Consider the following 14,451-nt stretch of genomic DNA (forward strand, 5'->3'; position numbering starts at 1 on the left):
AAACTTATTCCATTTTAAGATGATTGATATTTTTTATTCAGACATTTTTACTCAATATTAGAAATTTATTAAAACATCTAAACAATCAATTCAATTTCCAGATTAAAAAAAAAACAACCTTTTATTGCAATAACAGAATTTCTTTGGTGAATTTCAGATCATTTGTAGCATCTGCAGCTAAAAACACAGTTTAGGGCTGATTTGTTGATTATTCTCCGAATTAATTAATAATTGGATAGAAAAAAGTGCTTAAAAAGATTTCGAGCTGGGAGAAACTAAAACTGCCACTTGACGAGTTCTGGGTACAGAAAATATGTTGTTTTTTTTTTTTATCTTAAATGTAAAATCGACATACTTTTTGAACATTTTTGTCTGTTTTACTGCTTTGAGAATGTTATTCTTTCAACAACTTGTCCTTTTTTTGAGTCTGTAAACTCCATTTAACGATTAATCGATTAGAAAATCAGTTGACGATTATTTTAATAATCGATTTAATTGCGGTTAATAATCTCAGCACTACTTGTGATTTTGTTTTACAACCCGATTCTGCTCTGAACTGAACAGTTATCCGGTTTCCATGATACATTTTATTCACTAATGTTTTGAACAAAACTTGAGAGAGCAGCTGGACATAAACTGAGATTAAATTAAGCGCATGTTGAATATTTAATATAATAGTTGGGGACTTTTAAAGTTAATAAGTGATATCAGAATACCACTAAATAAAATCAAGGGAATAAAAATGCAAACCAGACATGAAATTCCAGTAAAACATGTGGAGGTTTGTAATGCAACGAGACGTAAAAAATAAAGAAATAAAACAAAATGTTCACAGCCAGCTTAACTTAAGGGATCAGGATAAAACATGTCGTCTAAATCATGTGTTTGTAATTTTAGCTTTTTGTTTTGCAGCTGTCATCTGCTGTCACACCAAAGTGCGCTCAGCGACAGGAAAAAAAAAAAGTGTTTCAGCGATTTATAAAAGTGCTATTCACATTATTCACATATTTTCCTGAGAGGTTATTTTTATGAACAGTTGAGAATTTTGAGAACGAGAAAGAAAACTCTAAAAAGTGTTTTTGGGCTGAAGTTCATCTTATGGACTTATTTACATTAATTTTACTTAATTCTTTTGCTTTTTCTATGCCAACTTACTTTTTTGTGTTCATTTAACTCAAAACTTACACTAAATAGTTGAACCAACTTAATTGAATTGCTTCCATAGGTAACAAGCAATTCAAATTAAGTTTATCCAACTTAATTTATTAAGTTTAACCAATTCAATATATTCTAATAATCCAACTCAATTTGTTAATTTTATTTAACAAATGTATTAAGTATGTTTAAGATAACAGATTCAAGTCACTCTTACTCAAATCATTTATTTTCTTCTAATAAACATTTAAAATCTCTTTGTCTTAATTCTACAGAAAGTCAACTCAAACTTTTAAGTAGCTCCAAACTAAATATTTTGGAAAACTCTTTTTACAGTGTCCTCTAAATATACTCTAATTTAAAAGTCACAAATCTTTTCCTTAAAGGACCTTTTTGCTTTGACTTTACTTGAAATAATTAAGTTCCATATTTGTATCCCACGTCTGACCATGACTCAAGCTGACCAGGACAGRTTCCCCAGAAAGTGACTGTGRCTCTGTGGGTGGAGTCGTCGTCTTGTGATCGGAAGGTTGTAGGTTCAATTCCAGCTCCCTCCTGCTGATATGGATGTTGGTGTGTGACTGTGACTCTAATGTGAAGGGCTTTGACTGGAAAAGTGCTGTGTAAGTTCAATGATTTGAGTAAGACTGACTTAAATCTGTTATCTTAAACATACTTAATAAATTTGTTAAAAAAATTAACAAATTGAGTTGGATGATTAGAATATATGGAATTGGTTAAACTTAATTATAAGTTGGATAAACTTCATTGAATTGCTTGTAGCCCATAGAAGCAATTCAATTAAGTTGGTTCAACTTTTTCTTTTTAGAGTGTAATAGCAAACAGACAAAACAGCAAATTTAATTAATATCAGACTGTAATTTCTGCAGGATTGATTTTTGTAAACGTCGGATCGTTTCTCTGCTCTTCTTGTCAGGTTTCCTCACTGAGCCTGGCGCGCGGCTTGAGTTAATTAGAGATGCTAAATTAACCCTCAACGTGAATGACAAGGAGCTGGACCAGGAGGCACTTGACCACTTTTACCGACTGACGTGAGGCGGAATGGGTTAAAAAAAGACACTTCCATTACTTTTTTAAAACCTTGAATGCTGAAATTTCGGTTAAAAATAAGAGAGAAGCTGTGAAACCAGAAGTGCTCTGCTTTACGTTTTGCATGAGCGTCTTTGTCATCACTTTGTTCAGAGCATCCGAAGCTGAGCTGATTAATATTGATGCGCTGCGTGAAGATTGCTCAAGGCACTTCGAAAATATTTGACAAGCATCTTTATCTGTGAGAAGGAGCGAGAAAACTGCACTGGAGAGGCATTTCTAGAGATTGGCAGGTTGATCCTTTAATGTGGTTCAGAACTCAAAAGTGTTTTTTTTGTTGTTTTTGCAGAAGTTGCAGAAATAAGCCGCCTACATTACAGATGATGCTTCTTTTCTCTTACAGCTGGATTTATCCCCATAACTGCTCAGCTTTAATGGAGGTCATTTGTAGAGAACAGTTATGAAAATGAACTTTATAATCCAGGCATGACGTTGCCTTCATGCATGAGGCAGCTGGTTTTAAATGTCGGCTTGGTGTCCAAAAAACTCAACATTTTTTGCAAGAGAAACGTTAAATTCAATACACTGTAAAACATTTGATGGTGTTTTAACTTGAAAATGCAATTTAAGTCATCGAGAAAATTGTTTTGGTTTTAACTCAGAAATTAAAGTTCATGAAATCAATTTAACAACAAGAGACAAGTCGTCTAAACATTGTTTTTTAAGTTCATTAATCTTGAATTGTGAGTTTTAGCTTAATGCTGCAATTTAAACCAAATAATTACTTCACAATAAAAAGCCTTCATAGTTAAAGAGTCACATTTCTCTATTATTTCACTCTCAATATGAAGTTAAAATAAAAACTTATTTTACTTTAGAATAATTTAGATTTTTATTTCAAACTGCAAAAACAAAATGTCTGATCTGATAATAAATTTGATTCAATTCAGCTCAAAAACATTTAGTGTGAACAGAACTGCAGATCAACATAACGCACTTCCACGTCAGGAGACAAAACATCCGCTAAGCATTCTGGGAAATAGTTCACACTCCTGTCTTTTTCTTCTTTCAGTTTTTTAAGTGCTAAACTAAAAACTCCTGGAGGTTTGACAAAATTAACTTACTGCTGTAGGTTTATCTTTCACAAACTCACATTTAGGTTCAAAATCTAAAACTGGCTAAATTTATTTGACTTAAAGAGCAGAAGATAGAAATCACAACTGAAATGTGGCTCGCATGTTTTACAGTGTAGGAAATACCTGAATATTAAGAAGTTATTTCCTCAAATTGGTTTTCAGTTAGATTGTTTGGGACAAAAATGATAATAAAATGCAGTTTAGAGACGGTGAAGCAGGTTTTCCTCTGAAAGTTTCCCCTAAAATCCCTGCCGTAAATAAAAAACGGGATAATAATAACATCACAGGAACAACTTTTCTAAGCAACTGGAGCAAATCGTTGATGAGCAGCAATTTTTTCAGGATGGCAGATTAAAGTTTTACAAGGTAAAATGATCAATCAGAGGAAAAGGGATCAAAACAGAAACATTTTGGGTTCACAGCCCAGAAATTCAAAATCATCTTTGTTAGTTTGTGAAAACAATAAAGTCTTTATGAAGATATTTTAAATATAAAGTCAGAAGAAAAGTAAGTTTTTTGTAAATATGTTTTTATAAGAGAGAAAGACGTGAACTTGTTAAAGTTTTTCATAAATTCATAACCGCTTTAAGACGTATTTCTGAAAAATTAGATTTAACATTAAACCTTTAAAGTTCTAATTCTGAAAACAGGATCTTCTTCAGACTCATAAAAGAAAACAAAACTGTTGCCACAAGATGGCGCTGTTTGATGCAACAACAGTCGGATCATGATCATTGATGAACGTTCCCTGAAATTAATTGAATATATTCAGATGTTTCAGATGATGATGGGTTTAACAACTGAAATGTGAAACCAAATGAAAACCAAACAAACTGTAAAACATTTTCAGCAGAAAAATCCAATAAATTACATTTAGATTAAATCTGATTGCACAAACTTTGCTGCTGCCTAATTGATCTGAACACGTCAGGAAAATTGATTTTCTAAAATCTATATCAAAGATATTAAAATAGAAAAACATACAAAATAAGAAAATTAGATCAATTTGTTTTGTGTTACAGCTAATTTAGAAGCACATTTTTTTAGAATTTAGATAAATAAGTGAAGCAATAAGGGGAAAAAAACCCGTTTCTGATGGTTGTGTTATTTATTTCTTGTATTAAACTCGGACTTCCTGTTGAACCTGAGCGATCGGAGCCGGTGTGGTGAACGGTGAGCTCCGGTTCCTTATCAGAGCCACCAGACGGGACGTGCATGCTGCGCTCCGATCCCCGCATGCAGCCTGATGCTGCAGCAGCTGCTGCCGCCTGGCTTATCTGCGCTGCTGCTGCTGCTGCTGCAGCACGTCCAGCTCTGGATCTCAGCATGGAAACGTGAAGGAACGCCGGAACCTGCTGCTCGACAGGGAGCAGCCCAGAAGAACCCGGGTAAACACTGCAGGTGTTTATCTGATTTATCGCCGCCGTTCAGTCGCGCCTGTAGCGGGATTTTTTTTTTTTTTTTTTTACCGCTGATTGCGTTTCTTAACTCACCTGAAGCGGTGATTTCTGCGTAATTCTCGATGTGAGCGCAGCGCACAGGTGGAGGAGCGCCCATCCAAAGTTTACTGGTGTTTTTTCCTGGGAGGAGGGGATGGGAGAGACGCTGATTGGAGGTGAATTCATTCTGGATGGATGCTGCTTTCAGACCGAGCTGCGCCTGCAGGCGGGGGACGCATGAGCGGCGCTCAGCGGCTCGTTCCGGTCGGGAAAAGTTTGTGGCGGAGGATGGAGGCGGCTCTCCGGATTTGGTTTCTTGGCGCACACTTTGCGCAGTGATGCGCTCCCGCACGTGGGTTTCTTAAGGCTCAGACGGCGCGTGCATGGATCTGTAATCCAGTTTGTTAATGGAGGATGTTCCCAAACTGTGGAGCCCTGCTCAGGCTGGAGGGGAGAGCAGCGCACACCCAGATCCATCCCGGAACCAGAACAGTTTCACTTAACCAGGTAAGTTCACCTTCATCTCCATAGAAACTGACGCAAAAGTAACACAAGTATGAAGCTTGCACTCTAAATTGGAGGATTAAGGTTAACCACACTAATATATATATATTTAAGCTCACACTAACATGGTCAAAATAAAAAAGATATTAAGTATCTAAAGAAGAAATAAACCTTATATAGAAATATTAACAAATAAACAAAAATATAGGATGATTTTTTTAAAATTATTTTTATCGGTAATAACTGATCCAAGGGTCTATTTTTATTTTTTTTGTTCTATATTTATTACATTCATTTCTACTCACAGTATTTATTTTTGCCTCTAGATTTTTTTGAATGTTGATTAATTTTTTAAAAACTATTGTCATTTGTTTATTTTTCTTTTACGCCATTTCTCTACATCAATATGAAAAATATGCATTGTTTAATGTGTTTTGAAATTTCACACAAAGTTCCTTTGMATCTGCTGTGAAGAATGGAGCCCCAGCTCTTAAAAACAAATTCATTTCCCCATGTCATCAAATGAAGTTTAACTGGATTAATTTATTCGGATAAACTTGATTATTTGTTGGTTGTTTTTCAGTCATAAATGAAAAGATGGTGTGTCTCTTTGCATTAACTTGTAAAAATAACTGATTAGTAACTGAAAACCTGATTAATGTTTCAGTTTTTCTTTTTCTTTCAGTATCCAACAAAAATCCCAAAATGCTGAGCTGCGGATAGAGACCTGCCTCCCTGCTTCCTCCCCTCCTCTTGTTATCATTTTTCCTTGTTACTCATCTTTGTCTTTTCCCTTCCTCTTTCCCCAACTCACCACCTCCTCCTCCATAACTCCTCCGTTCATCCCTCTCTTCCTCCCTCCCTCCCCAACCCGAGACCTCCTCCTCCTCCTTCATCCCGYAGCACACATGCAGGCCAAGAAGCGGTACCTGCTTGTGTCTGTGGTGGCCGGTCTACTCTTCCTCATCTACCTGTGGGGTCTGCAGATTGGGGAGTTCCAGCAGCAGCCATACCATTATCCCCAGATTCACCAGTACCACCAGCAGGACTACCAGTACTACTACTACCAGAGGAAAGACGTCTATCAGCCGCGGCCGCTGCCCCAGAGACTCCCGTCCAGACCGGCGCGACGGTGGCCGGAGCTGACCGAGCCGCTGGACCCGTACCTGGAGGGAGGAGAGCAGGAGGTGGGGGAGAGGGGAGAAGTTTGGCCCTTATATTGGAAATTAAAGACTAAAACGAGGCAGATTAAAAATAACCTGCTAAACATTAGCTGCATTTTCATTACAAATTTCAATATTCTGCTAATGTTGAAAAACAAAAGAAAAAAAATACAAGTTCGCAATTACGGTTTTTAAGAAGTGCAGTTAAAATCAGACGTGAATAAGTTTGTTAACTTGTTTATGTTTTAAGTCACTAAAACATGCAACAACGTCATCCTCCAGCTACTTCCTGTCGTCTTCTTCTTCGTGGTTTGCACCAGTGACAACATCCGGGTGTTGGTCATGTGACTCCTATGATGCAAAAAAAAAGTGTTCTTATTGCAGTTTTGAGAAATAAACAACAATAAATAAATACTACGTATTCTACCGCTAAGACTTAAAAAATAAAAATAAAAAATCGGACTATTTTTCCAAATTGCCGTATTTCCAATAAGTAAATTCACTCCACCTGCCAATCATTCGAGGGGCAACTGACCAATCAGCGGTCGCATTTTGTCCCGAAGTACACGCCCCTTATCTGGAGGAACTGAACTTCCGTTAGCATTACCCGCTTTGCTAACACGCTGCGGTCAGAGATTTCGAGGAAAATAGTTGGAAATTCTGGTCAAAGAACGTCAGTGGGGTAACCTAGAGTCCCGACTTCCGTTACCCAGAACGTTCAGAGAGCAGAAAGCAATTTAAAAAATTTGGAATTTAAATTTCCAAAACCCAAACGGAGTCTTGAATATCACAAGAGATGGTTTAAAGCCTGCAGCTGACGTCATGTCCGGTTGCACGAAACTGGCAACTACCGCATGTTCAAGGTATCTGGTAGTAAGCATCCTGTTTTTTTCTCATAACGACACTTATTGATAGTAAAATCAAAGATCAATAAATGAAGGTATTTATCTTGATTTTATGTGTGTAAATTCCAATGTTAGCTCTATGGCAGCATGAAAACAGACTCCAGTAACTACGATATTCACATTTAAGCACTTTTTTATGCTAATGTTTATTTTTAGGCATTTTTCTCAAGGATATTTTTTTCAAGCTGGTGTTATTTAAGTCATAATTCACCTGTTTTGTACGTGAAAAATGCGTCAGACGCAGCTTCTCTCTGACAACCAATGAGGCTTTCTGCTCCTCATTCTTCCCCTGGCTTGGGTTTTGACCTTTATCTCTCCGTTGTTTCCCGCAAATCTGATGTAAAACTCATTGGATAATTTTCTTGCTTCTTGCTTGTTGCTTTTGCCTTAATGTCGGCTGATAAGAGAAAAATGACTCAAAAAATGTCTGGTGCAACACATTCAGTTCCACTACCTCTGCCATTATAACATTGTTTGTTTGTCGGAGGTTTGCGYGTCTTCCTCATGCTCATGGTGGAATGACGATGAGATTTTAATGCAAAGTTGCATTAAKATTTGCTTTAAAAGKTGCATTAAAAATGTCARCTTTGCATCAGTSAGTAATTGACATTTCGTTGCCAATTTCACTGTCATGTCTTTGTGGAATGACAATAAAATAAGTCTAAGTCCAAATAATGACACTTTTAATGAAAAGTTGCATTAGAAGTTGCTTAAAAGCGTCACCTTTGCAGTAAAAGTGTCTTTCTTTACTGAATAACACTTCATGACAACAGTCACAAACATTAATGAAGACTCCTTCATGTTCATGTCAGTCTTATAAACACTTTAAATCGGSTACTAACTGCACCAAAGAGCTGTACAGCATTCATAAAACCAGTGATGATTTTCATCCTTTCACCCCTTCAAGCAAAGTGTGATTGTATTGTGAGCTGTATGGATGTTCTGATCWACTGCTGTAGTATTTTAGTATTTGCCCCTTTGGGATAATAAATYGAGTTTGATGTAGACTGTGTTTTCCTTGCAGGAGGACAGCCCTCAGCTGCACCACCAGCACACCTCGCCCCATGAACGACGGGCGATCCGAGACAACATCTACAAGAACAAGCGCTGCCGCATGGAAACCTGTTTTGACTTTTCGCGCTGCCAGTCGGGTTTCGGGGTTTACATCTACCCCCCGCAGAGAGGCGACGAGGTCTCAGAGACCTACCAGAAGATCCTGTCGTCCATCCGGGAGTCTCGGTTCCACACGGCGGACCCCTCCCGGGCCTGCCTCTTCGTTCTGGCCGTGGACACGCTGGACAGGGACCAGCTCTCGGCTCAGTACGTCCAGAACGTCAGGGCCCGCATCCACAGCCTGCCAACGTGGAACGACGGCCGGAACCACCTCATATTCAACCTGTACTCCGGCACCTGGCCGGACTACACGGAGGATCTGGGGTTCGAAGTGGGCCAGTCCATGCTGGCCAAGGCCAGYGCCGAYGTGGCCAACTTTAGGCCGAACTTTGACATCTCCATCCCGCTGTTCTCCAAAGATCACCCTCTGAAAGGAGGGTCAGCCGGTTATCTGGCACTGAGCGACGCCTCGCCCTCCAGGAAGTACCAGCTGGTTTTTAAAGGGAAGCGCTACCTGACCGGCATTGGCTCAGAGACGAGAAACGCGCTCTATCACATCCACAACGGGGAAGATATTATCCTGCTGACCACATGCAAACATGGCAAAGACTGGGAGAAACACAAAGACTCCCGCTGCGACCGAGACAACGAAGACTACTCAAAGTAAGGACAACTTTATTAGCCTCTTCTCCTCCTTTTGCGATTCATTCATACCAAACATCCGAGCTCTTGAATGGTGCTGTCACTCTGATTGGTTTTCACCGTGTTATTCTTCTCATTTTGAAATTTGATTCTTCATTTTCTGAAACAAAGAAAACCAAGCTGTACTTTAGCTGCTGTAGCAGTTTTGTGTGGAAGAAGATTATGGGCACTACAAAAAAAAAAAAAGAATCCTGTCTGTAACATCAGAATTTAAACATCTTCCTTAGAATTGTGACATTTTGTCTCAGAATTTTGACATTTTGTCTCAGAATTTAGACATTTTATCCCAGAATTTTGACAATTTCAGAATTTTGACGTTTTGTGTCAGAATTTTGACATTTTGTCTCAGAATTTTGACATTTTGTCTCAGAATTCTGACATTAATTTCAGAATTTTGACATTTTGTCTCAGAATTGTGACGTTAATTTCAGAAATTTGACATTTTGTCTCAGAATTATGACATTTTGTCTCAGAATTCTGACATTAATTTCAGAATTTTGACATTTTGTCTCAGAATTGTGACGTTAATTTCAGAAATTTGACATTTTGTCTCAGAATTATGACATTTTGTCTCAGAATTCTGACATTAATTTCAGAATTTTGACATTTTGTCTGAGAATTCTGACTTTTTCTCTGAGATCTTCTGAAATAAGGTCAAAATTACTTTTTTCTTGTTCAGTTATTCTAATCCTCTTTTGTAGTTTTGTCATCACTACTGCCTAATTGTGTAAATGCAGTGAATTTTGCACCTTTACACCTAAAATTCAGTGTTATTGTCTTTGTGCTGGTAAAAGCTGTGGATCTATATCCATTTTCTGAGTTGTGAACTCTTCCTTCAGAGAGTTTGGGATGGCTGCTGCTTGTGAAGCTTTGCTGAGAGAAAGCGGGCGGCTGTTTTCATGCAGAGCGCTGGCAGTCGTCATGGGAGTTGAGTTTTATTGTTGCTGTGCCTCTCTGAGACAAAATGCAACACAGATGTACAAGCATTTGTGCTGTTTTCTGTAAAGTGTTTGCGTGTATTTGACGGATATGAAGCAGCAGGAGAGTGGAAGCGAATCCTGAAAGACGGAAAGCTTTGTTGGTTTCTCTCAACCAGCTGAGTTAGTGGAGAGGAAAAACATCCCAGGTTCAGAAGAGAGGTTTGGTTTGCARACYTCCAGCTGCAGCTAAAGAGGCAGAACTGCTGGATGTAAAGCTGCTTTYCTCTGGTTTCCACTCTAGATGTTTGTCCACCAGTCTTCACATGAATATTTTGACTTAAAGAAAAAAAATCCGTCTGGTTGCAAAAACTTGAGGGAAGCAAACAGTTTCTACTTGTTGTGTTTTTTTAAAATATTGATATTGTGCTTTTATTCCATTTCATATGTTTGGAGTATTAGAACCATGCTAATAAAAGAGAATAAAGTCAATATTACCAGAATAAAGTAATGTCTATTTTTGAAATATTACGACTTCTCATTATTATGACTTCTTGTGTTTTTTCTTCTTGTATTATTGACTTTATTTTCATATGATTTCTTGTAATGTTATGACTTTATTCTCGCACTGACTTTTTTTCTCATTATCATTATTTACCTTTGCATTATTTCAACTTTATTCTCATCATTTTATGACTATTCTTGAAATTTCGTGACTATTCTCATTATTACGACTTTATTGTATTGCTTCGACTTTATTCTCATATTATTATGGCTTCATCCTCATAATATTATGACTTTATTCTTGAAATATTATGACTTTATTYCCATATTATTACCACATTTGTGTTGTTTCGACTTTATTCTCGTAATAATACAACTTTATTCTGATAATCTTATAATTTTTTCTCAGTCTGGCCCTAATACTCCATCGTAGGACGTAGATCAGCGGTTTTACTTTTCCAAAGTTGCCACATAAAGTCGGTCTGTCCGTCTRGCTCTGTGTTTCTCTTTCTCTCTCTTTCTGTTGTTTCCCAGTTTTTGTTTGATGAGGTTTTAATACCAGACGGGTAAAATGCTGTTTGGATCAAACTTTGCACCTGAGCTGCAGCAGAAACTCKGGTAAACTGTTCTGTGCGGCTGGTCTTCGCCGTGTGACTCGTGGTGATGCAGGACGGGGCTCCAAGTCCAYTTCTGTCTTATTTGTCCCWGCCTGCATACATGGTGTCAGCAGCTGGTCTGTAGGCACCGTTTATTTCTAACTTAATGTGTTGCCGTACGAAGCCAACGCAGCAAAATGAAAAATCTGCGTGTCCCGCTGCTAATGGACTGCAGTGTATTCTGGGAAGTGCAGTGACGGTAATCGCAGCGACACAGTTACGTTTGTCTCTGAACAATGACTTCCTSAACATGCTGAGCTGCAGCGTCTCTGCAGAGGAGGCTAAACTCTCCTRCACAACGATTTCAGAAGAAGAAGAAACAAGGAAAACATCAGGWTKATGTTTGATAAACTTCTGGACATTAAATCAGCTGCATAAACAGASATGTTGTTYTTTTAGTGCACRAAAAAGAATTTTAATGACCAACAAAACAATTTATGTACTGGAGAAAAAATATAAATGTGGAAATTCTTGCTTTAAAACATCACATTATAGRAGCATTAATGATTCATTGTCTACTATCTGCTGAATAAAGCAAGATAATAAAAGATGAATGGATAGAAAAGTGCTTAAGAGGCTGCACTATGAATTAAACAGTCTATTAATTATTTGTCTTCAGTCTAATATTAAATACCATCAGTTTCAACCTGTAGCTCATTTCTATTTGAACTAGATATGGACCAGCCAAAGATTTTATTTTATTTCAAATCTCAATTCCTAATTTTACCCGATTGTGAATAAATAATTAARAACATTAAAGTATAGTTTCTAACCTTCCTGCTGTGCAGTTAGATTTACAAACTGGGATCAGAGGTGACGTCACACTGTGTGAGAGAGAAGCTGCTGAAAAGCTGCTTCTGATATTACCTGTATCAGTTCTGACATTTAAAAACAATGTTTCTGACCCTTAAGAGCAGATCTATTCAGTATATTTTGTGCTCTGAGTGGGAACTTGCTTTATTATTTATTTTACATTATATTTAGAATTCCTTATTGCACTTTWTGAGCCATTTGGTTTGTTGGCAGTTTATTTTTTTGCATGTCTTYAGGTAGTTAACCTAGTTTCACTTTCTTTATTGTTTATTTATTTTACATTGGCTGTTATTCTCCTAATTGAACAAATTAAAACTGTGTGAAGCTATTGAGATATTTAAATGTGCTGCATTGGTGCAGAGCTACAAAATACATTTGTAATTTGTAATATCGAATGATTCGAGTACCTGGATTTCCTGCCTCGAAGMTTCGTTAAATTACATTTTATTATTTAGCGCATYGTGTTCCGGCTGGGTGATTATTTATGTTGCGCAGCGCTCTCACTTCCGCCTATGAGAGTTGTTGCTAAGTGCTAAGTGCTAGCAAATAAAGTCCAATTTTTAAGTTTAGTCTGGGGGATTTTACTGATTGATGATAATGTCCAGGTTTTTGTCGCTTTTCATGGGGTCATCCTTAAATTTTCTGGCGTGATGCCTGGAGTACGGAGCTCACCTGTCAAGTTTTGGGTTTGAGAATACGGGACGTTTCTAGCCGCCCGCTGCTACCGCCAGAGTGAATGTGTGGCGGAGTGCGTTGTGGAGAACATAGTGAGAGTTCCTCTACGACTGAAGATKAATATWTAAACTAAAAACTGATTTATAKACATTTTTTATAGAGAAGTGTTTTTGTGAGCTTCCTGCTTTAYTATTAAATTGAATATAATTTAAYATTTTTATATGCGGTTAACTTAAAAAGTGAGCTGTTATTGATACAGGTTAATTTTCTAAACTACAGAAAAGTAAAAGTTAGGGAAGCTCAAACATGAAAAATTGAGACGGTGTTGATATCCAGTATTAATACTGCTGTTATGGTAGAATTTAACAATATTTTACTTCATCAAATTTTTTATCCGATTACTGGATTTAATYGTAAAAATAATCAATAGAATACTCGATCGTTTACAGCAGCCKTAGTCTGTGTTTTAAGAACAGAAATGTTTTAATTCAGCTGTTTTTCAGTATCGGATYGGTCGATACTAATATCGGTATCGGTATCAGAAGTGACCAAAATGCAAAACAAGCTTTTAAAGGTAAAATAATGGCTGAGTTGGCTCAAAAGAAGTTTATTTGGGTTTTAGTTTTTAGGTGTGACTGTTTTCTCTGTAAATATTTGTAATCTCATTTCTCACACATGTTCAGATGGAAATCCAGTGACGGTGAGGAGCCAGAAATGAATAAGTTAAAGGAGTCCATCAGTGACGACAGAAAAACTGTTACTTCCCCTCATAACATGTGAAAGCAAAACATTTAAACACTCATAATGTAAAATAAGTAGAATCAAGATTTTCTTAGAAAAATTTATTTATGTTCAAATAAATAACAAAATATGTAATATTACTTAGTTTTCTGTTTTACAGTGCTCTGGGTTGGTATTTATCTGTTTTTAGAAACGCACCGTAAACGAAAACGTCCCGCTCAGAATATTTGCATGAGACAAACATGCTGGACTTTTTTCTTTCTGCAAAGCAAACTCTGCTGCGCTCCTTTTGAATCGGCGGGTTGCTGCAGACGGATCCTTCCCGCTTGTTTGCTTTCTGTTTTACACGCCGGTCGTCGACACAAACATCAGCCTCAGCTTTCGGGGGGYTGAGCCGGGGGATCCTGCACAGCGAAGCTCCCTGATGAGAACTGAAACCGACGGGGATCTTGGAGCCTCGGGGCGGTCGATAATTGCCCTCCAATTGAATTAAGCTGTGAATGAAGGGGATAGATATGGATCTGGCCTCCCTCTGAGCCGCGCTGGCTCGGATTCAAGCTGTTTAACTGTACGTAGATAACAGTCGGCTTAGCCAATTAGAGCTTTGCCGTGCAGAACTGCTCCTCCAAAGACTGTTTAATATCCCAGCCTGTGAACTCGACTCGGGAAGCAGCAGAAGAATGTTTTATTCAAATCACTCCCACGACTTTCATGTTGATACTCGTAGTAAAAATGGAGATTARCTTCCTTACTCCTAWTTAAAGTAATTCTAGTTTCTTTTACACTATTTACAAATGCAAACGTGGCACAGCTTTCTTTCCGTACAAACCAAAGTATGCTGGTGCATAATACTTTAAAATGGAGTGAATTGATCGTATCTTTGGCGACATGCTAGGGCCATTGTAGATGGAGGAAAAAAATATTGCCCAAAAATATAAAAAGTTTTCTGGACAGTCAAAAATTAGCTTAAAAAAATCC

General features: G+C 37.6%; 1 protein-coding gene across 4 annotated transcripts in view; it reads left to right on the forward strand.

Moving 5' to 3' along the window:
* Nucleotides 1-4,494: 4,494 nt before the first annotated feature.
* The window catches only part of LOC103457265 (exostosin-1), a 227,031-nt gene continuing 217,074 nt past the window's right edge, over nucleotides 4,495-14,451 (forward strand). The window contains exons 1-3 of one of the 4 annotated variants that reach the window (XM_017302278.1): nucleotides 4,495-5,287; nucleotides 6,161-6,471; nucleotides 8,377-9,128. In XM_017302278.1, the coding sequence (XP_017157767.1) occupies nucleotides 6,193-6,471; nucleotides 8,377-9,128 (1,031 nt within the window). In that variant the 5' untranslated portion in view covers nucleotides 4,495-5,287; nucleotides 6,161-6,192. Of the gene's footprint in view, nucleotides 5,288-5,969; nucleotides 6,472-7,213; nucleotides 7,311-8,376; nucleotides 9,129-14,451 lie in introns of those variants that run through there. The other 3 variants (XM_008397276.2, XM_008397275.2, XM_008397278.2) reach the window with 3 other exon arrangements.

Source organism: Poecilia reticulata, linkage group LG21 (genome assembly GCF_000633615.1).
Source record: "Poecilia reticulata strain Guanapo linkage group LG21, Guppy_female_1.0+MT, whole genome shotgun sequence".
NCBI lineage: Eukaryota > Metazoa > Chordata > Actinopteri > Cyprinodontiformes > Poeciliidae > Poecilia > Poecilia reticulata.